The sequence below is a fragment of the Dipodomys ordii genome, unplaced genomic scaffold, assembly GCF_000151885.1.
Source record: "Dipodomys ordii isolate 6190 unplaced genomic scaffold, Dord_2.0 Scaffold25, whole genome shotgun sequence".
Classification (NCBI taxonomy): Eukaryota; Metazoa; Chordata; class Mammalia; order Rodentia; family Heteromyidae; genus Dipodomys; species Dipodomys ordii.
In genome coordinates, this window is record NW_012267241.1 from 19,030,675 (window position 1) to 19,057,967 (window position 27,293).

At 41.0% G+C, this 27,293-nt stretch overlaps 2 protein-coding genes across 2 annotated transcripts in view; both read left to right on the forward strand.

Annotated features, from left to right (window-relative positions):
- The window catches only part of Ankrd29 (ankyrin repeat domain 29), a 66,128-nt gene extending 62,892 nt beyond the window's left edge, over positions 1 to 3,236 (forward strand). Inside the window, exon 10 of the mRNA XM_013014816.1 lies at positions 887 to 3,236. Within this exon, the coding sequence (XP_012870270.1) occupies positions 887 to 970 (84 nt within the window). The 3' untranslated portion in view covers positions 971 to 3,236. The remainder of the gene's footprint in view (positions 1 to 886) is intronic.
- Positions 3,237 to 11,202: 7,966 nt separating this feature from the next.
- The window catches only part of Npc1 (Niemann-Pick disease, type C1), a 55,956-nt gene continuing 39,865 nt past the window's right edge, over positions 11,203 to 27,293 (forward strand). The window contains exons 1-2 of the mRNA XM_013014889.1: positions 11,203 to 11,342; positions 26,796 to 26,918. Coding sequence (XP_012870343.1) covers positions 11,286 to 11,342; positions 26,796 to 26,918 — 180 coding nt within the window. The 5' untranslated portion in view covers positions 11,203 to 11,285. The remainder of the gene's footprint in view (positions 11,343 to 26,795; positions 26,919 to 27,293) is intronic.

The following is a 27,293-nucleotide window of genomic DNA, read 5'->3' on the forward strand; positions in this document are numbered from 1 at the left end:
GCTTTTTAGCAAAGCAGTTTCTAAGTACTTAACATGCATGTCTAGATGTATATATATTTATATGTGTACATACATATACATATATACATATATTCAGGGCATTTGGAAAAGAAACCCATTAGGAAGAGCAATGGAACAGCCAAGGCCAAGGGTCACTTTTACCATTTTACTTAGCATATAGAAGTATTATTTCCCTGTTCCTGCCATTGAATTGCTTGTAGATAACATGTCTGTTACAGCCTCTACTTATCTCTGTCCCAGATAGTTGGATTTGTTTTCTATTAGCTGGCCTGGCTTGTGATAAGCTAGCAGAAGTCACAATTGCCTTTCTTTTTTAATTTAGTCCTATATACTTCTGTACAGGACTGCCTAAAGTGATCAGTTTTTGCTAGTAAGCTATCCAGGACTGAGTTAAACTTGGGGAAAAAACTGCAATTGCAGGCTCCTGCCTGTAATTCTAGCTACTCAGGAGGCTGAAGTCTGAGAATTGTGGTTCAAAGCCAGCTGAGGCAGGAAAATCCATAAGATTCTTATCTCCAATTAACTTCCAAGAAGCCAGAAATGGGAGCTGTAGCTCAAGTGGTAGAGCACCAGCCTTGAGCAAAAAAAGCTAAGGGACAATACCCAGGCCCTGAGTTCAAGACTCAGAGAGTAGCCACATATGCCCACCAGTAGGTGCACGTGGATGCACGCGCGCACACACACACACAAATGTCATGGAGACAAGAAGATAACATTTATATATTTGTTTAAATGTATAATGTGTATACATAAAGATCTGTATTGCCTTAATACAAAAGTATGAGTCTAGCAGGGTAGAAAATGTGGGTATCTAAAGCCACAACAGCTATGAGGAGTTACTGATGTCCATCTCATCTTCTTTCAGGCCAATGAACTTCCAGCAGAACTAACCAAAAATGAACACATACTGCATCTCCTCCGTAGTAAAGAAGGACACAGGAAGAGCTAACTTAGTTCCATTTTACACAGAAAGCTAGAAACCTTAACCATATTGTCCCAAAACAAATGGCTTTCAAACAGTGCTAGAAATTCTTTGAAGAAATAATATACTCAGAATGTCTGCCCTGCGGGTCCCTAGCTGATAGCTGTGCTTTGAGCACAGATTCAGGAACAGGAGAGCTCAGGGGTCCCCTTCCCTCACTCTCAGTGGGCTTCTCACACGATCCTGTAACCCAAGTCCAGGCCAGGCATTGTCACTGATTCTACATTTGCAACTATACTAACTTGGCTCCCTCAGTTAAAACTTGAAGTTGGACAGGGTTTTTAGAATTAAGCAAAGACACAGAAAGTTTTGTCCCTTTGAGAGAATGAGCGGTTGACTCAATGAATTGCTGCACTTTTATTTTGTGTTCCATGTAGATGTGCTAAAATGTATAGGTTCATCATGTTTTACAAAATCTATGTATGTCATTTCTTCTTCCCCCTAAAGATCATAGCCATAATTAATGCAAATCAATGATGTGCAGGCATACTTTAGTCAAGGGCCACTTCCAACATCCCATCAGGTGCTTTACAAAGATGGACGGTTGAATTATAGAAAAGACAACTTGTATGCTTGTTAACCTGAAGCTTACTCCTGAAGTATAAAATCATTTTACTTAACTTTGTCGGTATGTTAGAAAACCAGTGAAAATTTAGAAACTGGAAATTACAAATCACAGGAAATAGAAGCCCTGTCTCTTTGAACTTTTATTTTGGTACCAGTTTTGGTTCTAGTAAGTAGACCTAATATGCTCTGAAATCTTAAGCTTCCAACACTGCATTGCTTGATAGAATGGCTTTGAAATCATATTATATGCAAATCTAATGTATTGCTGGAGTGTAAGTAATAAAAGATGATTGCTAGTATTTAATAAGCGTTCATCTCTGCATGTTCTTGGGTTGATTCAAGGAGTCTTCTATTGGAATTATTTCTTTGAAGGAAGTCACTAAAATTTATAACCAGTGCACTTGATAATCAATGGTGTCTAACTGTCTCTGTCAGTGCCTAACTACACACACAATAAAAGTTAATCAAAACTAGTATTATTTCTCTTATTTTTCTTGCTTTATGATGTTCTACTATAGTTTCCAGACAATGTTCTATGTGAACTCATGTTATGATGGAGGAAACTGAATCACCAACTAAGTTTTGTTTAACCAAAATGAAGAAGTACTAAATGCATTGTCTGTAAGTCAGTAAAGTACGGAATATAATTTTTAATTAAAAGATACTCTCAAAATTGTTTAGGATTAATTCATTAAAAGCTTTATTTGAAACATTATCATAAGCAAAGCCACTAATGAGCCATCTACAGCTCTCCAAGATAGCTATGGCCTCAGTAGCTCTGCAAAAATCTACAGTCTCATTTCTTTTCTTTCTTTCTTTTTTTTTTTTTGAAAGTGTTGATCACCAATTCAACACTAGTGAATTCAGCCTCTGTACTGCTAGTACAAGCCTGCCCCACCCTGCAGGGCTCTTACTTTAATTTCAAGATAAGAGATTAGAAAGCTCTCAGTTGACAAAACATCAAACATAAACATTTTGCTAGCTTAAAAGCAGTGCCAATTTCCTCACTGACAGACTTTTATTCTGCAGTTATTCATATACACATTTTTCCCATATGGGAATTTTAAAAACCTATATCCATTTTGAAGAAGAAAATAATGTGGCCTTAAATGCTTTATATTTTTCCCTTTAGTTAACCATCATAGCAAAAATAGTTGTTGAGCACTGATTCAAAACAAAACACTAGTAGGGTTACTAACAACAAAGTTCCAAAAGATAGAATAACAAACTTAATGCTTTTTACTAAAATATGTTGTCCTTGGTCTATTCCTTATATTGTTTTAGGTGGCTAATGTTCTTGAATAATATCAGGGTGGTAAAAATGAACCTAGTAGCTTTAACAATATTTAATGGAGGCTTTCTTGCTGTAGGTAAGATATCTGGTTTAGAAGGATCACACCTAACCTAGATGAGATTATAATATGATGTTTGTCTGGGAAGAGGATTAAATGCCTACCAAAGACAGAAAAAAGAGGTCTATTATTTAAAAATTGTATTTTAGTTTGTACACATATAAGTGATACTTTATGTTCATCTAATTCACAATTCAGTGAACTCTGTATCCTAAGATTTAAAGCTGCCAATTCCTATGCAAATCATCTGCATAACTGAACTACAAAAGATTATCAGGATATGTTTATTTGATAACACATTCCATTTTGTAGTTGCAAATAAAGCTAATATACTACCTAATTTGCCTTTGCTGCTTTTTTCCAGTCTTTCAGTTAACAGTTACTTCTAATGGAATACAATTTTTAGAGCAATTACTACAACTCTGTTAGTAAAATAAATTGACATTTGGGATCCTGAAGGGACTTAAGATTTTTGTTATTTCTACTATAGAGAACATTTAATTTTCATTCAGGAAAGAAACAAAAACCCTGGGCTACTCACAAAGACATTGAAATGGAAAGCTCCTAATGTCCATTTCTGTGTCTATGATGCCCACTCCCCACCCACAAGTCCTGGTGGTGGTGGTCTCTTATGAAATCGCTGATGACTTTGCAGAACTTCAGGTGTCAGAAGCAACACTGGGAACCTGGAAAAGCCCCTCATGGCTGTTTTGGCTTTCTCTCTTCCTATCCACCCTCTGCAACCACAGGAAGCTACTGCTCATTGTTAACCACCCTGGGAGGGATACCTACAGGAAATCAGCACCTCCAGATATCAAGCTTCCTGCAGTTACACTGAGATGGCTGCTATTGGAGATGGGGGCCTACTGGATAGAGGGATGAAAAACAGTTCCTCCTACCTTTAAAACAAGATGGTTTGGGTGACCGAGTTAGCAGGTTCAGGTTTACTGGGAATGTGTTGCAGATTATTTTCTTAATAATCACAGATTATTACTGTAGCAACAGTTTTAAAAAAAGCAAAAACTAATATTTGTGAAGGGATAGGTAGGTGCTAAGCACTTGGCTAGGATTGTCTCATTCACCTTCCAGCACAATCCATTGTGCTATAGGAGGATTTTTCATGTCTCTGTCCCACATCAGTTCATGTCCTTGTCCTTCAAAATATGGAGGTGGGAAAAAAGGACACAAGTTATATGCTGCTGTGTTTCAAACATGGTTTGTCCCCTCCAAATCTCGTACCGAGAAAATTCTTCAACACAACAGTATGTGTGTGTGTGTGTGTGTGTGTGTGTGTGTGTGTGTGTGTGTGTGTGTGTGCTGGTCCTGGGGCTTGAACTTATTGCCTGGGCTCTACCAATTGAGCCATAGCTCCATTTCCAGCTTTTTTGGTGTATGTATAATTGGAGATAAGAGTCTCATGGAGGGGGAATGAGAGGGAGGGGAAAGTGGGAGAAAAATGAGGGAGGGGGTAACAAGTTCAACAAGAAAGGTACTCACTACCTTCCATATGTAACTGTAACCCCTCTGTATATCACCTTGACAATAAAATTAAATTTCAAAAATTTTTTTTAAAAAGTTCAAAAATTACAGATTAAAATAAGTATATAAAATTTAAAAAGCAGTCTCATGGACTTTCCTTCCCTGTGCTGGCTTTGAACCATGATCTTCCTATCTCAGCCTCCTTTAAGTAGCAAGGATGACAGGCATGAGCTACCAGTGCCTAACACAACAATATTGGGAATTTCATTTTAGATTGCACACATGTAAATGATTCATGTTAGTATTATATAGGTAGTTGTACAAAATTATTTTAATTCAATATGTCAATTTATGAGTACAATGCAGTTTGATCAATGTCACCCCTTAAATCGTTCTGCCCCCATGATTCTTTAATGTTAACCTAATTTGCAATTTTGTTAGCTCAGTATCCTCAGAGCTAAAACTGGCAGTTCCTATGCAAATCATCTGTGTAATTGAATTGCAGAAGATTTTCATTACACACATGTGTTTGATGACATAGATGACCTTGTAATTCAATGGGGCCTGGTGGGAGGTGACTGGGGCAGGCCAGATGATGGTCATCAAAAGGACTGTGACAGATCTGATCTTCAGTCAGGTGAGTCTCAGAGGGGGACATTAGGGTTGTTAATAAAGAGCCCCTCCCCAGTCACTTCCCTTTTTTCATTTGTGCCAGTCTGGAGGCCTGAACTCAGGATCTAAGCCATCCCTGAACTAGGACTACAGGTGTGAGCCATGGGAGCTGAGCTCTCTTCCTTTCTTATGATCTCTTCTACAAGCACTACTCTGCACTTGCTTGTGCCCCACTGTGTGATACCATCTGCCATGTTTTAATGTATCCAGAAGAAAGATCACCTTTTCTGGGCCTCCAAACTGTGAATTAAAGAAACCTCTTTTCTTTATAAGCCCTCAGTCTCAGGTATGCTGTTATAGCAACACAAAACATACCAAGACATATACTCTATAGGAAAAATTAAAAAAATATAATATCCCCCTGGACTCTCCTGCCAGGCTGCCTTTTCCCTCTGCTTACTCTACTGAACACAATGAGGTAAATTAGTAACAGAGAAAGTTTCCACAGGCTTCCCAACTGTCCTTAGCCCTTAGTCTAAAAACTATGTAATTAGTCTGAAAAGTCTTAGAATTTTTTTCCTTGCACTCTTCCCAGCCTATCTTACACTTATTTTTGTCAATAATTTATAAGACAATTTTAAAATATAAACGTATGATGACATGTTTTCATAAATAAAGGAAGCTAACTAAGGCCTTTCATTCTTTTTTTTTTTTTTGTCGTTCATGGGGCCTGAACTCTGGGCCTGGGCCCTGTCTCTCAGCTCTTCAGCTCAAGGTCAGTGCTCTATCACTTGAGCCACAGTGCTACTTTCAGCTTTTTCTGCTTATGTGGTGCTGAGGACTTGAACCCAGGGCCTCATGCATGCGAGGTAAGCACTCTACCTCTCAGCCACCTTCCCAACCCAGGTCTTTTATTCTTTGGTGTCTTGTTAGCTTCATCTCTGTCAACAGAAAGAATGACTTCTGCTGTCTTCTCTCCCTACTAGGAAATAACTCTCTAGTCTTCAATGAAGGAAAATGTGGTTATTGTTACTACTTGATGCAGTTGAAGTTTTAACAATGGTCTTAGGGGGACTGGGAAAGTGGCTTAGTAGTTGAGTGCTTACCTAGTATGCATGAAGCCATGGGTTCCATTCCTTAGTACCACATAAACAGAAAAAGCCAGAAGTGGTGCTGTGGCTCAAATTGTACAGTGCTAGCCTTGAGCAGAAGATACTCAGGATAGTGCCCAGGCCCTGAGTTCAAGTCCCAGCACTGGCAAAAGAAAAAGAAAAAAAGGTCTTACAAAGCTTTTACTTTAAAGGAATCAGATCCCCTATTTTAGAAAAGATTTGACCAAAAACCACCCCCCGGTAAAGGAAAATGTGTTGCCTGACAGAATCCATTTAAAACCCTCAGTGCTAAACTACAAAATTTTTCTCCACTCACTGGAGTGGAAGTTACACAATTTATGTGTGACTCAATTAACCAATTCAAGTGCTTTTCTAGGATGACTAACACTTCTCCATAAAGCTGATGAGCAGTGCCCTAAGTCTGAGTCAGTCATAATCATTCCCACTAAAAGTCATGAGTTATAGCTGCAAGCTGTTTTCAATAAAGATGTCTATAAAATTCAGCTTGCTTAAGTAAGGGTTTGGGTTTTTGAGTTTGTGTTTGTTTTTTTGTGTTGTGTGCCAGTCCTGGAACTTGAACTCAGGGCCAAGGTGCTCTTTCTGAGCTTTTGTCCTCAAGGCTCATGTTCTACAGCTCCATTTATGACTTTTTTTGGTGGTTAATTGGAGACAGAGTCTCCTGGACTTGCCTGCTTGGCTGGCTTCAACCTATGATCCTCCAATCTTAGCCTCTTGAGTAGCTAGGATCAGGTGTGAGCCACCAGTGCCCAGCCAAAGTCACTTTTAAAAATATGAAAATATTTTATTCTCACTTATATTCTCACTTATATTTATATTAAGGAAATACAAATTAAAGATCTCAATTGTGCTGGCATTACAGGCATGTACCACCATGTCCAACACAATATTTTTAAAAATAAGAAATAAAAGAAATTACAGATTCTATTTTTCAACAGATTCTATTTCTCTGAATGGCAAACTGTTGGTATTGAGGATGGGGGCAAGGACTCAGATATTCCCAAATATTGTTGACAAGAGTATAAGCTACACTTTCTTTGAAAGTCAATTTGGCAATAATCAAATTTGATATGTAGATTTCTTCTGGTCCAACAATATAAAATTTTGTGTAGGACCTGGTGGCACATGCCTGTAATCCCATCTACTTGGGAGGCTGATGCAGAAAGATTATAAATTTGAGGCCAAACTTGGCAACTCTGCCAAACCCTGTCTCAAAATAAAAACAGATAAGGATGTAACTCTTGCCTAACATGAACAAGGCCCCGGTTCAAAACACAGTACTGGAAAAAGAAAAAAAAACAACAACTTTCTTTAAAATAGATTGTTGCAAAGATTTAAGCACAAAGCTGTTCAGTACATAATTGTTTCCAATAACAGTGTCAAACTAAATGTCCACAAAGAGATTGATTAAATAAATTATGTAATGGATCAAAAACTATTAACATGTATATTTTGAGCTTTCCCCATCCATTTGCCAGCTAAACAGAATTTTGCCTTGGGTCAATTTTCCTCTCTCTCCACAAGGGAAATACTCAATAGCTTTTAGACTTTGATGCAGAATCACAAAAGCGAAGAGCACAGAAAGTGCAGACAAGCATAGGAGCATGAGGAAGTATACAGAAAGAAAAATTCAAGAGTTGTTATTGGGATGACACATGTACACATGTAACCAGAAGTACAAGTAGAAAAACTGAGTTGTTCTGAGGTACTTGTTGGTTTGGCAATCTGGATTACATGAATCTACCTTCAGAAATGTTCAGTATACTCAAGAATATCTTAAAAGTAATGAGGCACAAAAACATTTTACTAAATGTGAAAAAGCAAGATGAAACGGGATATCTTACTTAGTTTAAACATCCACATATTATATCTACAATGTTTTCAACGACATCATTTTCTAAAAGATGCTTAATACACATTTATGAAGGCCCATAAGAATAATTTCATTCCTCCTTATGTTTTTTTTTACTTTCTCCTGAGATCAACATTGAATGGTGCTCAGAAAAGGAGTGGTACTGAATATTGTCAAAAATTTGGTACTATTGGGGCTTGATTTACAGTCTCATATTTCCTAGGCAGGTAGGTACTTTACCAGTCGCATCACTCTACAGGCCTTTTGTGTTGTTACTTTCAATATAGGATCTCACTTTATGCCCAGACCGGCCTAGACTGCAGTCCTCCTATTTTTGCTTCCCAGAATTATTGGGATGACAAGCACCTGCCACTAAATGCAGCTATTGGTTAAAACACCAACTTTTTGTTGCCTGAGCTGGACTCAAACCACAATCCCCTAATCTCTCATTTACCAGTAGCTTTACAAGCTTGAGCTACAAACAAATAAAAAAACAACAAACACTTTTAAAGTTTCTACCATACTAATATATGCCAGAATGTAATATAGATCATTCATCACAAAGGGATTATGAGTGGTTTTGGTCTCTAAACTTTTGTGTATTTTCAAAGTTTCTTCCATAAATAACAGATTACTTAACCAGTTTGTTTTAGGGACTTCCAAATTAGTGAGGGGGTAAAGTGTCAGAAATGGGGTGGTTTACTTTTTTTTAAGTATTTCCTAGGATTTTGGATATAGTTGAAGCTGTACAAAAGACTGGGACCCAGAAAAAGACATGTCTAACAGATCTTTTTAATTATGGTTTTGATGAATGGGGGACATAAATTCAAGAGCATAAAAATTTCTGTCTGTCCCAGAAATGTGTCTTATAGTGCTTGAAATTCCCTTTACTCAAGTTAATTATTTAACAAAGGTAGCTTTATGTCCCATAAAGCTAAAATTGGAAGGCTCTTACTCAACCAGTATCTTCAAAATCATTGCATAAGAGGTTTCTGAACTTCAGTGTACAATGGAATCACCTGAACAACTTGTTTGGATAGTTTGGGAGACTTTTTCCTTTTCTGTGTGTGTGCATGCATGCATATATGCATGTGTGTGTGTGTCCATGTGTGTGTGTATGTCTGTGTCTGTGTCTATATCTGTGCATCTGTACTGTGGCTTGAACTCAGGGCCTGGTTGCTCTGTACCTTAGCTTTTTTGCTAAAGACTGGACTTCTACCACTTGACTCACACTTCCACTTCTGGCTTTTGGTGGTTAATTGGAGATAACCTGGGCTGGCTTTGAACCTTGATCCTCAGATCTTAACTTCCTCAATAGATGGGATTACAGGTAGAATGGTTTGTTAAAACATACACAGAGGTAGACTCATCCTCACAGTATCTTGATTCAAAAGGGCTCAGAAGGGGCTTAAGAATTCAAATTTCGGGCTAGGAATGTGGCTTAGTGGTAGAGTGCTTGCCTAGCATGCATGAAGCCTTGGATTTGATTCCACAGTACCACAAAAGCAAAAAAAGCCAGAAGTGGTGCTGTGGCTCAAGTGGTAGAGTACTACTAGCCTTAAGCAAAAGAAGCTCACGGACAGTGCCCAGACCCTGAGTTCAAGCCCCAGGACTGGCACAAAAAAAAAATGAATTCAAATTTCTGCTAAGCTTCCAGAGAATGCTACTGCTGGTGCTGTGGCCACACTTTGAGACTCTTTGCATTGAGTCACATTACTGTGTTATAGGGGAACCATCACCAGTCAGAGCCAGGGAAGTGGGCAGTACAGATAAGGGCCAGAGGGTCTTCACCCAAAATCTAAGACTGAAGAGGAAATACTTATAGTTTCACTGCAGGGCAAGTAGTCAGTTGGCCATCTCTGAAATAAAGAAGTAAGAAGGCAATAATTGAAATTGTGCCTGGTAGTATAGGGAGTCAAAAAACATTACTCTCATTGTAATCCTACCTAGGGCTGTGATAGTTATTGCTTCACAAGGACATTTGCTCTTTTCACTGTCAAAGAATTTCTGCTGTTGGGATCCTTTAATCCTCAGGAGGTGGAGATCTGAGAACCATGGTATATGGTTCAAAGTCAGCCTGGGCAGCAAAGTCTGTGAGACAAAGTTTGTGAGATTCTTAATCTCCAATTAACCACCAAAAAACCAGATGTGGTGCTGTGACTTAAGTGGTAGAGTATTAACCTTGAGCAAAAAAGCCAAGGACAGCCCCGAATTCAAGCCCCTGATCTCAAAGAAAGAAAAAATAATTACCTTCATTTGTTTTTTTAATGCTGGTGTTTTTTAGTGGTTGGAATAACTGGAATATAAAGGAAAATGTTACCAGAAATGAATGCAAGAAAAGTACAAACCCAAAATATATAATAATGCATGACTCTAAAACGAAGATACCAAGTTTTATTTTATTTATTTATTGCTACCTTCTTTTGCCTAGAACCTAAAACTATTAGCTGTGGTCAAACTTCCCTGGGGTTCAAGTTGGTGGTCAAGCTGTCCCATCGGGCTCAGTGCTAGGCGCGGGTGGGCCAGCAGGTGGTGCGATTTCGCGCTTTTCCCGCTTTTCCCAAACAAGGCCCGAGTTGACAGTAAACAAACCGGGTGTCCGCAGCGCTCCTGGCCCCGCCCCGCCCCGCCCCACTCGGACCACCACCGTCGGGCCACCGCACGTCACCGCCACCAGCCTGGCTGGAGGGTGGAAGAACTTGCTTCGAGTACTTACTGGAGTCACAATAAGCAAACATTCCACTGCGAAATGAGGTCCTCATGGGGCAAAAGCTCCCACGCTGTCCTGACCCACTCGAACCCTGGAAGGAAAAACGGGGTGCCTGAACAAGTGAAAGCATTAAGACCAGAGAGTGCTCCATCTATCCCAGAAACAGCCTCCCAGTCCGGATTCCAACAGTCTACTCGCCCAAATCTGCGGGACCCTCGCCTCAGGGGGCGATCCTAGGAACTTCTCGCCAGATCACCCAAGGCTCTCCCGCCTCCTGTGCCTGGGCACTTTTAGGGTCTGGCTCCGCCCCCCGACCCGCAGGTCCCGCCTACACGATCTAGACCCCACCCCTCAAGGCTGCCCCGTAACTCGCTTGATGCCGAGGCCCCGCCCAGAAAGGGAGGAGCCGACACCCCCTCGGTCTTTCCTGAGCTGCGCGCGCACCCCGCCGCCGCCTGCGTCTGCTTGCTCCCCAGTCAGGCGCCGGTCCCGAAACAACCCGGGGAAGTGAAGCGACCGCCCGGGCGATTGGAGGAGGGAACCGAACCCGCAGAGGTCCGCAGGCCAGCGCGGCCGCAGCATGAAGGCGCGAGGCCCGGCCCTGGGTCTCCTGCTGCTGCTGCTTTGTCCGGCGCAGGTGAGCGAACGCCGGCGACCCGGACGGGCCGTGGCGGGGCCGAGCGGAGCTTCCCCGCAGCGGGCCGCCTGGGCGTGGGGCTTGAGGCGCGCGGGAGGCCCGGGTCTGGGAGGTTGGTCTTGGGGTGCCGTCCCCGCGCTCGGCCCACTGCAAGGTCTATAGGCGCCTCGCTCTACCCTACGGCGTGGAAGGCGGCGACATCTGGGCACTTATCTGTTCATTTTGATACGAGTTGTGCAGGGAATTAAGAGACCTGATGATGGCTTGTGCGTTGTTGAAATCAGGTCCTGGCCTGCTGACATGAAGAAACAACTTGTGATCCCACTTAACTTGGGCAGCAGAAAATGACAATCTGGGTCTGACCATCCATCCCAGGCCAAGAACTCTCCTAACTGACATTTGAGAGGAATTGCCCCCCCCCACGTCCACAGGACCCCCCCCCCAATAAAAGCTTGGAGTCTTGGGAACAGCCCCCTCCCTCCAGGCTAGGCTCCTTGAGCCTGCCCACACTCCTGTCTGGAGAGTGCAGTTTTGCTTTGCTGCAGCTATGCTTCGCATTACTCAACCTGCCCCTATTTCAGTCCGCTGTGGCCATCCTTGAATTCTTGCTCTGAGATCAGCAACTTTCTAGTACCTGCACCTGGTGACCAGAAAGAATCCAGTAACAACGGTGTCAGCTGTGATCACCTAATTCCCCCATTTAGGATGTAGGGATCCGAGGGAAGCAGAACAAAAGAGATATGGCCCTTAGCCACGGTTAACTACTTGCATATGTAGAATTTAAGTTTGTAAATAGGTAGAACATGAATTGATTTAAAAAGTCTGGCCACTTTTTGTTCCCTTTCCTTTTCTGAGGAAGCAAGTATAAGAGGAGGTGAGGTAAGGCCACAAAATTTATACAGCAACCAACTGTCCCTAGTGCCTTATGTAAGTCAGCTTGAACTGTAACGAGTGCAGGAGACTGTGGTGCTAGTGATGCCACTGGTGCTACTGGCCATCATCTGTAATCCTAACCACTCAGGAGGCTGAGATCTGAGGATCAAGGTTCTAAGATAGCCTGGGAAGGAAAGTCCATGAGACTCATATCAAGTTAACACAGAAGTAGAGGTGTTGTTCAAGTGGTAAAGCAGCAGCCTTAAGTGAAAAAGTTAAGAGATAGCATCCAAGCCCTGCATTTGAGTCCTAGTACCAGCATGATAAATAGTGTAAGTTATTTTTATTTTGGGGTACTGAGCAGTGAACCCAGAGTCCTGTTCTTCACCACTTGAGCTACAGACCTATCTCTTTCAGTTTGTATTTTGTTTTTGACATAGATCTTGCTACTTTGCTATGGTTGGCTTCTAGCCAGATATCATCTGGCCTCCACCTCTCAAATAGATGGATATGCAGGTGTGTGCTACCACACCCAGCCTTGCAGGTTACTGCTTATGTTTTTGGTTTTGTTTTTTAATGTCTCAGGAATCTGAGGCCCACAAAGACAAATCCCCTTGTCACAATTAGCTGGTGAAGGATGAAGCCTGGAACTATCTTGACCACCCTATTACCTTTTTCTTAGCATGGGAGCCTAGAGAGATGTTGGACTGTTTGTGTGTGCCTGCAGTTTTCTCTTTGAAATGTGTGAGGGTGGAGGCCTAGGAATGCCTAAAGATGTGGGTGCTAATTAAACCAGGATGAAAGAGTGAGCCTCTGCGAATTTGCCTCATGCCCACTAACTGGCCTGCAGTAATGACAGAGTAGTGAATCAGACAAAGGGAAGGGCAAACTAAGGAGTTCCATGGACTAGAAAATCCATCTTTTAAAAACCTCCAGGTAGGTAGGGCTCAGAAGGGGATAGATATTGTTCATTCAGGGCTTAGGCCCATGGGATAGGAATCCCCAGCTGGGTGGACTTGCAGAAAAGCACACATCAAAAATCAGGATGAACCCAGAGATGTCTGGTTGGGAGGGAAAGCAGAAGAAAAATGAGATTGGGATGGTCATGGGATCTAGCTGTGAGATCACTCAACAGTTCTGTGGCTTTGGGCATTTAATCTCAACTTTCTTGTGAAGTTAAATATCTCAGAGAATTCCTGGGATTAAGTAATAAGGATATAGAGAGACTTTATCACTGTGCCTGATAACTCAAGAAATAGCAATTATTTGCCTTTGAGGAAGTAAATGGTTGAGAAAGTTCAACCATTTGGCTAGAACCTAATCAGCAGGCTTCACTTTATAAAGCAGCTTTAACTTAGTCTCTTGCAATGCTTTTACCTCAAGGTAGTATCCGAGGCTGATGGCCCCATGAATGCATCTTCCAGGGCATTTGGAATAAGTCAGAGGTTGATTGAGAATCTCCTGTGAAATACCTGAAAATAATCTCAACTAGGTCTTAACTAAAAGTTAAGAAAGTTAGCTCCTGCCTAGAGGCTTTTACTGTATCTGAACTGTTGGGGTGAAGCCTGGAAGCTAAATAGATGGGAAGAGAGGTATCAGCTTTTAGAATTCACACCAGTAACAGCAACTCCTCAGGTTGATGAGTCTGGACACTCACAAAATTGCCTTGGAATTGTATTTGAAAGTCAGAAATACGTTTAGAGGAGATCTTTATTTTTATCAATTTTAACTATTTACAGTTGGTGAAATAACATTAGAAGGCGTGCCTTTAAAGCATTGCCAGCCAAATAATATATGAAGTTTTGATAAACAAGCTACGATTTTTATAAGCTTTTTCTTGAGGAACTTGGAATTGATTGAGGTTTAAGTAGAAATTTTAAACATTTAAGTGGCTGTTCTAAGGGTATGAAATGAGTCCTTTAACATGGACAAATAAGGAGCAACTTCGTGCAGTTGGAATGAATTTACAATCTTCCTATCCTTGACTGATGGAATGATTAGATATCGGTTAACTAAGGTAAGTTATCTAGGGGAAAGGGAGATTTTTAAAAATTACTATTGTTTAGCAAGTGGGAAGCGAGAAAAAGATTTGCTGAATAGCTCTTTGTATTTTTCCACATTTGTTATACTATCCAGAACAAAGAACCTCTTTGATTGGAAGACAGTAACACCTCTCTCCTGGGTAATCCTTCCTTTCCCTCCACTGGTCTGAAAAGGAATGTAGTGTTTCAAGCATGTCATATTACCTACTGTCTCGAATCTGATACCTGGTACCCCTTTCCATCCTTTACCCTCCACTCTACAAAGGACATCTTATTCTTCAGCCAGATTATTTACGGGGTGTAGGGAATGGAGGGAGGGAGATGATCATCTTCCAAGTTCCCAGTCGACATGAAAGATATTGTTGTCCTGTTCCTCTACGAGGATGTCTTCCTCTGAAGTCCTCAATCTTTGCTTAAGCTGCTGCAACAGCATTTGTTGCCTGGTTAAAAAAAAATTTAGTTAAAAAAAAAAACAAACACCTTAACTGTATCTCTTCCCAAAAGTGATCCTAGGTAAAGCCCTGAGTTTAAATCCCAGTATTGTAAGGAAAAGGAGAGAGAGAGAGAGAGTAAAAGATCTTAGGCAATCCAGGTAGACTCTGGAGCCTCAGTTCTTCCTCCATAAACTTGGGCTAACAACTATGCCTATTTCCCAGGGTACTCATGAAAACTATATTTTTTCATCATCTAATATGTCCTGGACACTTAACATTTGACTTTTTAGCTACTAAATCTTTAGGCCTCTAAATGTGTTTGAAGACTTAAGACATTAGTGGCACCCAAAATTGGATTTGCAGTTCATTTCTGGTGGTGCCAATGACTGACTCTAGCTCGCTAGATTTTCCTTTGACCATCCTCTTTTAATTTTAGTCTTTGGAATATTTGCTGTAGAAACAAAACTTTAAAAAATATGTATTTTCTAAATGAATACGTAAGTGGTGCAACTGTATAGTACAAGTGTGTTACTGGGAGGATTTCAGAAAAACTTTAAATTTTTGTTCTTGTTACAGTCCCTTCCTTAGTTTCTTAAGAGGAACTCAAGTTGATTTATTCAACATAAAATAGGGGCTCTGGAAAAGTATAGGTTGCAAAGGGCTAAAGAAATAATCAGTTCAGAGGTAATAAATGTTAGTTATTGGCCCTGTCTTATTCATAGTTGATAGGGCTTGGGGGAGAGGCTTGATAAAAAGTTATAATACAGTAAGAAATACTTATGGGTAAGGACAAAATGTTATAAGGTGTCCAGATTTGAGCTGAGTTGTGACATATTATGTCCTAGGTAGGTAAGAGAAAGCAGGGGAAGATAGGGATAACAATAGGAATGACTCATATTTGAGTAGGTAATGCTAATTGATTACCTTAATTTGGTTATGTGTTGCATTACATGAGCCAGATTTTCATACTGTACCCTATAGATATGTGTAAATATTTTGTCACTGAAAAACTAAAATTCCATGGCTCACATGATAGAGGGCTTGCCAAGCATACAGTGAATCTCTGGTTTGACCTCCCCGTTCTGGGCAGGGAACTAAAATTTTAAAACTTTAGAAAAAGAAAATGAGAGTTTCCTGATTGGTATTTTTAAAAAATCATTGGCCTTGAAAAATACAAATTTTATGGTATTTAGATTGTCTTCATAAAGCCATTAAAAATGTTAGGAATCTGACCAAAGATTTAAAAAATAGTTACTTGTTGTAAAAGAAAAAAAACTTTTTTCATAGTGCTTCATTTTTGTCATGCATCTGATCTTGTTCCCACAGAACTTATTTAATACAGGTAGGATACTGTTTTACAGATAGTGACATTAAAGCTTTTATTTGTCCCAAGGTCGCATATCTAGCTGAGAGCTTGAACTACCATCTTCTGATTTCTGTGTTCTTGTTTATTCAAACTGAAAATACTACTGCCTGATTACTCATGCTTAGCAAGCTAAATTGAACAGGTATTCTGCAAGTTGTGTATATGCAGTAATATATCTTATTCAAAGCACGTACCTGTATTCAATGTGGCTTCTCCCACAAGGTCATAATAAGTCAGTGATGGAATTACCCTGCTGTCCTGGCAGTCCTCAGTCATTGCCCTATTGCCACACTGCAAACATTCCATATTCTGAGGATCTATCAGAGGGAGTGTATCTTCACCTTCACTTTCGTGGTTTTGTTTTAGTCCTATAGCTTTTGCAGCCATTTTTCAAATTCAGGGTTAGTGGAGCACATAACTGCCTATTTTTAATAGTGAGATGACATTGGGTGAGTTAAACTATAAACTAAGGAATTAACTTCAAATTTGGATTAACTGAGCCCATCTAAGTCTAGAAGCGTAGGACTTAAACATCCATCAACAGACAAGTCTGCTGGTTACACAGATGATCAATTGCTAGGTATGAATACATTTATACCAGGTTGGTATACTATAAAAAATTAAGCTGGGTGCCAGTGGCTCACACCTGTAATACTATCTACTCAGAAGGCTGAGATCTGAGGATCGAAGTTCAAGGCCAGCCCTGGCAGAAAAGTCTGTGAGACTCTGATCTCCAATAAACCACCAGAAAACTGGAAGTGGTGCTGTGGCTCAAGTGGTAGAGTGATCACCTTGAGCTGAAGAGCTGAGGGACAGTGCCCAGGCCCAGAGTTCAAGCCCCATAACTGACCCCCCCCCAAAAAAAAGATTTTTCTTAATAGAAATCAGACTAGCCTAGCCTCTACTCCCAAAGATACTGCCTTATTTATGTGGTTGTATTACTGATACTGATACATTTGTTTGGTCTGTCTTCCTGATTCCAAAAGAATATGTCACTTCCTCCACCTGCCTTCCCAGCCAGTCCTGTGCCCCTGATCCCTGGAGAGGCAGTAGGCTGTGGAGTTGATCAGTAGTCACCTTCCTTTCTTGGTTCTCCTCCTGGAAATTGAGCTGGTGTCTCCAGATTCCACCATTAGTTTTGTTTTTTCAGAACAACAGCAGACATGGGAGGACCCAATCCTGCTTTCTCAGCTGTGTGGGGTGGCTGGGTGCTGGTCTGGGACTGAGGACAGTCATTTGTACTGAGGAAGTGAGTCACCTGACAACCACTTAGGGAGATGCTTAAGACGAGATGAACGATAGTCATGATTTCTGCAAGTGTTCATAGTAAGGACATAGTAGGTGGGACGGTCTGTCTTTAATGGAGACATAGTTGGAGTTTGAGCAATGCAGTAGCTACAGGTGAGGAAAGTTTGAGGAGGTGATGAATGGGGGTGGAGGTTGCTTCAAAATTATGTCACTTATTAACCATATCACCTCAAAGTATCATCTGAGCCATAATTTCCTTGCCTGTAAACGATTCTATGCCGTAGAGTGTTTGGCATTCAGTGTTGTTCAGTCAGTATTTACTAAAGGTAGCCTGGAGTATGAGACCTTGCTGGTTGATGTTCAGTGGGTACTAGTGGCACTTCCTGGTAGAGTCAGGTTTAGCAATTGCTATAGTTGCTAGTATACGGCAAAAGGGCTTCCTCTCTCCCCTTCCTGAACTGCCCAATTACTATTCAAAGAAGCTTTCTTGCCCTGTCATCTACCCAGTAATTAAACCCTGGAGTACATTGTGAAATTCCCATATGACCTAGAAACTCTGTAGCTGTGTATAGCTACTAAGTTCTAGATTGAAGCAGGCATCTCTGAGTTGTGAACCTACATAACCCAGTCAATTGCCTCCATTCATTGTGTTTTGATGGTGCTGGATGAAGAATGCAATGAATTCCAAAGGAATTACTACCCCTAGGCTGCAGCATTTAGGTTTTTAAAAATTATTTTACAAAGGAGTCAAAATAAAAGCAAGAAAATACTCTTGTTCTTCTCAAAATATAAATACTGCTTGAGTCTAGAGCAGGAACCAATGGCCAGAGCTTGTTTTTGTGAGTTTTATTGGGAATGGATACATGTGTTCGTATGCACATGTACTCACCTCTTGTCTGGGCCTTCATTTGAAAATTTAACAGACACGGCTGAGTAGTTCTCTCAGGAAACTCAGGCTAATCTTCAGTAAATGGCGCTGGCAAAATTGGCTAAACACCTGTAGAAAACTAAAGCTAGATCTTTATATATCACCCTGCACCAGAATCAGCTCCAAATGGATCAAAGACCTCGAAATAAAAGCAGACACCCTGAAAACATTACAGGAAGGAATAGGAGAAACTCTAGGGATCCTTGGCACAGGCCAAAATTTTCTTAATAAAGACCCAGAAACACAAATCAAAGAAAGGTTGGACAAATGGGATTGCATGAAACTGCAGAGCTTTTGCATAGCAAAGGACATAGCTAGCAAGATCAATAGAAAGCCCATGGATTGGGAAAAAAATCTTTACTAGCCAAGGGACATGGGTCTCATATGTAAAATATACTTAGAACTTAAAAAATTAAATCCCCCAATAACAAATACTTAAACAAATGCCTGATTAATAAGTGGCCTAAAGTCTTAAAGAGAGACTTCTCTGAGGAGGAAGTAAGAATGGCCAGTAGACACATGAAGAAATGCTCAACTTCTCTAGCCATAAGAGAAATGCAAATCAAAACAACATTGAGATTCCACCTCACCCCAGTTAGAATGGCTATAATCAAGAAATCTAATAACATGCTGGAGGGGATGTGGCCAAAAGGAAACCCTACTGCATTGTTGGTGGGAGTGTAAACTTGTTCAACCACTTCAGAAAACAATATGGAAGTTCCTCAAAAGACTCCACATAGAGCTCCCCTATGACCCAGCAATCCCACTTTTAGGCATTTACCCAAACGATGCTACCAGCACAACTATGTTTATCGCAGCATTATTTACCATAGTTAAGCTTTGGAACCAACCCAGATGCCCCTCAGTAGATGAATGGATCAAAAACATAGTTATATATACAATGGAATTCTATGCCTCCATCAGAAAGAATAATACCACCCATTTGTTAGGAAATGGAAAGACTTGGAAAAAATTATATTAAGTGAAGTAAGCCAGTCCCAAAGAAACATAGGTCCTATGGCTTCCTTTATTTGCAATAACTAATATATGTCTAGGACAAGCAGAAAAGGTCAAAAGCTATGTACATATGACCATACAACCTGATGCTAAGTGAAGTGAACCCCAAGATAGGGGCACAAGTGGTTTTATCTTTCTTGCTATTATTTTTAATGTATTTATAATGTACTGTGTGGGTTTTTTTGTTTCTTTTGTATGTTCTTCCCCCATGGTTTTCACTGTATTTGATAACGGTGCCCTGCATCTTGTATATACATTTTTCTAATTTGGGGAGGGGAAGGGAAATAACAAAATGCTGAAATAAGGATACAGGTTTACTTATTGTAAAAATGAGATGTACAAGACACTGCTGAAAATGAACTTTACAACTTTGGGCAGGGGGAGGAAGGAGGTAGGAAGGAAAGGGATGGTAGGGGAAAAATAAAGGAGGGGGTATCAATGCTCGATAGGAAATGTACTCATTACCTTACTCATGTAACAATACTGTACAGTATTTTTACAATTAAAAAAAGAAAAAAAACCCTCAGGCTAACAAACCTATTTAATGTTTGGCCCTTTAAGACAAAGTTTATCAACAACTGCCCCAGCCAGATCCACACCAGAGCTTGTGGAATGTGTCATAAACAGATGTTGCAGTGGCACAGAACATATGCCTCACTGATGGGAAGGAAAAGTGTTGATGCTCCAGAGCACTGGCTCTGCTCTGTGGCCTCCCAAGGATGCCTCTGTTCTGTTGGACAGCTCACCAACTTAGTGAACACTGGACTAGACCAGGGTGAAAGAAGTCAGAGTTCAATTTAGTGGGAGGAAATGAGTCTGGGGAAAGGCCAGTAAGGATAGTTAGAGAGGGTGTTTCTAGGTGAGTAAAACTGAAACTTGGAGTAGGAAACAGTGTATACGTTTATTTTCTGGCACTGGAGTCAAAAGACTGGAGTTTGACCTTCTGGATCTTGATAAATACAGTGGAGGGTAGTTCAAGAAGATCCAAAAGCCCATCTGTGGAAGGTAGTTAAGGTTTTATTGTAAAAGTAATTTAAGCTAGGCACTTGTGGCTTACGCCTGCAATCCTAGCTACTCAGGAGGCTGAGATCTAAGGATCTCAGTTCAAAACCAGCTCATGCAGTAAAGTCCGTTAAGACTCTTTAACACCATTTAACCACCAGAAAACCAATAACACTGTTGCTCAAAGTGGTAGAGAATTAGGCTTGAATGAAGGAGCTCAGGACAGCGTACAGGTCCTGAATTAAAACTCCAGGACTGACAAACACACACACACACACACACACACACACACACACACACACACAAAGTCACCACTCTTGTGTGTGGTTTTATATGTGTGTGTGTGTGTGTGTGTGTGTGTGTGTGTTTACCTATGAATGAAATTTAAAAAGTAGGAAGACCCAGGCTGGGCTAATAATTAGCCCCAGGTAAATCTGCAAAAGAGGACCGGTATTATCCTACTGAGATTAGGGAGGCCTCTTGGTGTTATTTCATATATACTTGTAATGTGAGATATTTGTGATAGATGTGTACTACTTTGTAATTACAAATCTGCCATCTTTAATGTTAGGAATTTGCAAAAAATCTCAAATAAACTAATTCATGTGGTTATGAATAGCTCTCTAAGACTGGTCCATAGCCGCTAGATGAACTGTCAAGACTGTAGTATCATTCTTCGAACTTGGTGGGGGTGTGACAGTGCTCCCCTATAGCTAATGTGTGGGAGACAATCTCCAGTGCAGCAGACTTGCACTGTGTGTTGTGTGTAAACCAGGTGAAGTGTCTGGAGCCTCTTTGACAAAGCACGGGGTTGTGGGTTCTGAGCACCTGAAAACTGTGCAGCAAAAAGTCTAATAAGAGCCAAGCAGGAGGCATAGCTGTAGTGTACATGAGAGTGGGAGAGGTGGCAGTGCGTGGTTGTGGGAGGTGCATGGTGGCAGTGAACCTCCTTTGCAGAGGGACTGGTATCAAGGAGGCGTCGGGAAAGATGCGTTTGGTTTTGTACACCTGAGGCTGTTAGGAAGCTAGGTAGACATACAGCTGTACAGGTTGAACATTATTGAAAGCTGAGAAAGAGCTGTCTGTGAATGGAAGGAGAGCAGTGTTTTTGGAAGGTGCAATGAGATCTGAGGATCATGGTTCAAAGCCAGCCTAGGAAGGAAAGTCCATGAGACCCTTACTTCCAATAAAACTACTGTTAGTAATGTCCCCACCTTTGGTCCTCAACTCCACCTAGACCTGAGATCCTCTCTGCCTACAGTTCTCTCCAGACAGCTCGCCACTCCATCACTCCGCTCAGACCCACCTTGTACTCACCTCACTTCTGCCCTCACTTCCACCCCAGACCTACCTGCCACCTGGATAGGGGCAGGCACCGTGTGCTCCCTCTCCTAGGGAGATAAGGTATGGCCCCTCTAATAAACCTAATACTCTTTCTCCTGTGCCTGCCTGCCTCTGCGTGGTTCCCTGAGATGATCGTGAAGGCTTTTTACAACTCCGAAAAAGCTGGAAGTGGCATTGTGGCTCAGGTGGTTAAGTGCCAGCCTTGAGCAAAAGAAGCTCAGGGACAACACTCGACACTGGCGATGATGATGATGATAAGGATGATGATAAGGATAAGGAAATCAGGTGGTTGAGGTTACAAAAAGACTCAGGTGAAGATGGCGGTAGGAGGAGAAAGGAAGGGAGAGATCTCAAGTAAAGAGGCCTTTCCCATCAGCGTGGCAATATGAGTCACCTAACCTCTTTCTTGAGTTTGGACAGGTGGGAGTAGGTAGGTGTAATGCTAGTAAGAAGGCCTTAATTATGCAATAGGTTATGTTTTATGGGGAGTCCGTTTCTGAGCCAAATTGTTCTGGTTTGAATGCTGGCTTGGCCACAATTTGTGTGATCTCCGACAAATTATATAGTCTCTTGATGACTCGATTTCTGTACTGATGAGTGCCATTCTAGCACCTCCCACATCAAATCTTGATTGGATTAATTAGGTTGATGTATAAAGAGTACTTAAAAACAGTACCAGGAACACAGTGCCTTGTAAGTACTACTGGGTACCAATGTGGCCGATTCTTTTCAGGCCTCAGATTTTCCTTTGATTTGTGCAGGCCACAGAAAGATGTCAGGTAAGGTAGATGGATGGAGGTTGTGTTTTTTCAGGGCTCTCAGTCCATAGCTTCATCACTAGCAGTATCAACAGCATCCTGCAGCACAGCAGCACATTGCTGGCTCATCCCAGATAGTCTCACAGCTGCACCAGCTTCATTCTGTGCACAGGTTCACATTCTGTCCCCTACTGGCAGCTAATGTCCAGTAGCAAATGTCCCATTCTTCAGTGGTGCCTGTTTATACCCTTTCTAGACAAAGTAGCATCTGTCCAAGGATGGTCACACAAGGCTGTGTATGTACACTCAGTCTGAAGGCTACATGCAGGGTTATCTAAGTACCATGCAGATGTGACTCAAGGTTATGTGGATATAAACCAGCTCAGCCTCAGGCCTTGGAAATTTCAGGCCAAAAGTCCTCCAAAAGCTATGGTGGGAAAGCATGACTTACCCATCTACTCTACTATCCCCTAATCCACTTGCTTAGGACTACTTCTGTAGGGAAGTGATTATGAAAAGCAAGCCTGAGAGTGAAGATTCAGACCCAAAGAGACCTCAGCTGCTTCAGTTCCTTGGGACTTCTTGATTGAGAATAAGTAATAATTCTTTTTTATGCAGTCTAAAAAAATTTGTTTTTGCCAGTCCTGGGGCTTGGGTCTGGGTACTGTCCCTATTCATCTTCTGCTCTAGGCTAGCACTCTACCATTTGAGCCAGAGTGCCGCTTCTGGCTTTTTCTGTTTATGTGGTACTGAAGAATTGAACACAGGTCTTCATGCATGCTAGGTAAGCACTCTACCATTAAGCCACATTCCCAGCCCCAGTAATAATTCTTTTTTTTTTAATTTCATTTTATTGTAAAGATGCTGTACAGAAGGGTTACAGTTACATGAGTAAGGTAATGAGTACATTTCTTGTCGAGCATTGTTACCCTCTCCTTTGTTGTTCTCACACTATCCCTTCCCTCCCCTCATTCCTCCCCCCCAATAATTCTTTATATTTGATTGTCTCCTGTAACATGTTTTATTAAGTACTTAGTACATATTCCCTTATTTGGTCTTCAAACTAAACTTGTGAGATGTGCAACAATTATTAAGCTTCATTTCTCAGGTGGTGAAAATTTCTTCCTGGTTAAGTAACATGAGTTAGATATGGTCAACTATCCAGTCTTTGATTGAAAGCTTCATGAGTTCTTAGGATCAGAACCCAGGGCTCCTGACTGTACTCTGTGCCTTCCCTTTTCACCACATTTGTAGAAACAGTGCCACCAGATTTATAGAAACAGTGCTTTGCTTTGCTTTGAAATAAATGATGTAGTTTAGGAAGGATGATCTCTGTGAAACAGTGTTGGGTCATCTTGTTTGCCTTTGTAGCAGCAAATGCTGAAGAAGGGGAATTTAGGCTCCAGACACCCTTTTGTGTGCTTTGTGGAACTGTGGTTTGTTACTGAGTTTCTCTACCTAAAATTTGTGGAAGGCCACAGACTTGTGGTAGCCAGGTGGTCAGATAGACCACATAAGGAGAGAATTTAATATTGACCATGGGGTTGGGTACAGGAGGTCCTATACCCAGTTAACTAATGAAGCTGTAACCATTGATGGACTAAGCTACAGCAGATTAAGTTGTTTTTCTGCACCTCCCTCCAGCTTTTCTATCAGTGCTGACTGATCACGTTGTTTGTTGAAATTCTCAGAACCTGCTCTGGCTCTAGGATCTTCTGGATTAGGAAATCAGCCTTTGTTTTACTTTGCACAAATAAACTCTACTAAACTTTATTAGTCAAAGAAATTTTCCTTTTAACTCTTTTGTATGACCTGCTTGGCAGCCAGTTAGTTGAGAATTCTTGAGAACTAGCAAGGAACTCTGGTTTTAAGTTATATTAACTCTTGGCCTTTTATCCACCTTAATAATTGGCTTTCACCTTTTCAAGTTTCAGTTAAATTGGTAATGAACTAAAAGAAATTCAGAGTTGCATTTCTTAGTATTACTATGGTTAGCTTCTTCATTTGGGTAATTTCCCTCCTTTGTGGCCTGAACTTGTGACTTTTACTGGGTCAAAAGAGGAATACATAGCTGGGTGTGGTGGCATATGTCTGTAATTCCAGTACTACTTGGGACTAACACCAGAAGATTGAGCATTCAGAGTCAGCCTGAGCTAGCAAGCTAAACCTTGTCTCAAAAAACAAAAACTAGGTAGAAGGGGAGGAGAGAATAAGTAATGTGTGTATGCATATATATATATATATATATATATATATATATATATATATTAACAGCACGTGAAGGTCTTGTCATGCTAGACAAGTACCCTAACAATAAGCTATATCCCCAACCTCCCTTCTCCCACTTTTTTTGAGACGACAGACTGTCATTAATTTTCTAAGGCTGGCCTCAAACTCTTGATTTGCCTGCATCAGCCTCCTGAGTAGCTGGGATTACAGCTGTGTACTTTCTGTAATTTTTATTTCAAATTCATTTTATTTTTTTAGAAAACCTGAGGGGGGGTAATGCACACTAAGTGTTATTTCATATTTTAGAGTTTCAGGGACCATTGTGGGATTTGTATTTTATCTGGGGACTAACATAGACTGTTGTTGCTCCTCACAGGTGTGGATCAAGTGCCACTGTTACTAGAGAAAAGCCATAGTCGTTTCTATTGATTGTGTGTGTGTGTGTGCGTGCACACACGTGTGCCAGACCTGGGACTTGAATTCAAGGTCTAGAAACTGTTTCAGAGCTTCTTTTGTTCAAGGCTAACACTAAGTCATTTGAGCCACAGTGCTACTTCCAGTTTTCTGATGGTTAATTGGAGATAATCTCACAGACTTTCCTGGCTGGGCTGCAATCCTCAGCTCTCAGCACCTGGCTTCCTATTGATTTTTTTTTTTTTAATGGCGATTCCACCAGGTATCTTGGGAGTCCTCATTGCTTCTTCTTTTCTTCTGTTTCCCTGTTGGGCAGTGTCCCTGGCTTGCTGTGTGCCTGGCTGTGTCCCAGGCTTTCTGGGTCCTTTGTGCTGTCCAAGTTCATTATGATGCAACGCATGGGGTTGCTTTGGGCAGTACCCTTAGAACAGAGTGCTGATTCATAATGCACCCGTCCCACTTCCGAATTTTCTTATAGCCTTGTGACTCTCACATGAGGAATATGAGTGGCTCTTGAGAAAGCTTTTCATAAGATACTTTTAAAAATTATTATTGCAGCTAGGCGCTGGTGGCTCATGCCCATAATCCTAGCTACTCAGAAGGCTGAGATCTGAGGGTCACCGTTCAAAGCCACCCAGGCAGATTGGAGAGTTTAGCTCCAGTTAACCACCAGAAAAGCTGAAGTGATGCTGTGGCTTACAGTAGTAGAGTTTAGCCTTGAGCAGAAAGAACGCAGGGATAGCACCCAGACCCTGAGTTCAAACCCCACAACCAAAAAAAAAAAAATTACTATTGCTTGGATGACTTTGCTTAATGTTAACATATGCATTTCTTGCTGTCTATTTTGGTCTCTAGGACAAAGTGTTCCTCCTCCTTCTCTAGGTAGGGTTATTGGGGTATTTGTGGTTTTATTTAGGTTGCTTACAAAGAACTAATATTAATTAACCTGAGAACTTGTAGAAATAATCCAGCAGTGGTGAGAACTGACTTCTCTAGAGCCTTATAAGTCTTTGAAATCATTTGGTACATGACAGGACAGACTTTTCATTGGCTTCCCTTTGCAGTCTGTCTGTCTTGATAATTTTGTATGGCTTCTAATGATGTTATAAATATCCAAATGGCCGTTGACAGGAAAAAATGTTCTCCCACCTCTGTTTTAGAGCTTATATAGTTCCTTGAGGAGATGTACAAAACTAATATAATAATCACTAACTTACAGAGTATCTTGCTTTCCTAAACATTGTGAAATTAGTGATCTTAAAAGTAACTAAGCCGGGTGATGGTGGCTCATGCCTGTAATCCTAGCTATTCAGGAGGATGAGATCTGAGGATCGCAGTTCAAAGCCAGCCTGGGCAGGAACATCCGTGAGACTCTTATCTCCATAATTAACCACAAAACCAGAAGTGGCACTGTGGCTCAATTGGTAGAATGTTCGCCTTGAGCTGAAGAGCTCATAGTGCTCAGGCCCAGAGTTCGAGCCCCACAACCAACAACAACAACAAAAAAAAGATAGTAATTATAGTTTCCTTTTTAACAAATACGTAGGGAGTATAAATCACGTAAATAGTAACCATTACTTCACTGACTGGAAAAATCCACTCTGGGCATTTCTGTTTTTATTAAAATATTTATGTTAAATATTTTTAAAATATTTAACAAGTATGTCTTGCCTTTTGTGACATTTTGCAGGCAGCATGCAGAGGTTCTGTGAAGGTCCTTGAGTGAACATTTTTTTCCTTTGAAATTTGTTTTTCAATTGAAACCTGTGACACTTAATTTTATGTTGACTTTCTGTAGGTGTTTTCACAGTCCTGTGTTTGGTATGGAGAATGTGGAATTGTATCTGGAGATAAGAGGTACAACTGCAAATATTCTGGGCCACCAAAACCACTGCCTAAGGATGGGTATGACTTAATACAGGTAAGTTCATTGGAAGCACAAAATGTTGATCATAAGATCATCTAATTTAGACCTTAAGTATAATGATGAAGTAAGGCTTAAATCTTTTCCCAGACTTAACCCATAACCACAATACAGAGATAACTCCAGAGGCTTAATTTTTCAGGGGCTGACTTTGTACCTCTCATGATGTTTCCCAGTAGCAGGTTACTTACTATTTAGAGGCTAACCTTGAGCACAGAGAACTCAGGGATAGCTCCCAGGCCCTGAGTTCAAGCCCCAAAAATGTAACTTCCTGGGACTTCAGCAAAATGTATTTCAATTTAGCTTGTTGTTGTTGCCAAATATCAGGCCTTGATTAGACTGTGCTGTTAATAGGCTGAGACTTCTTCCTCT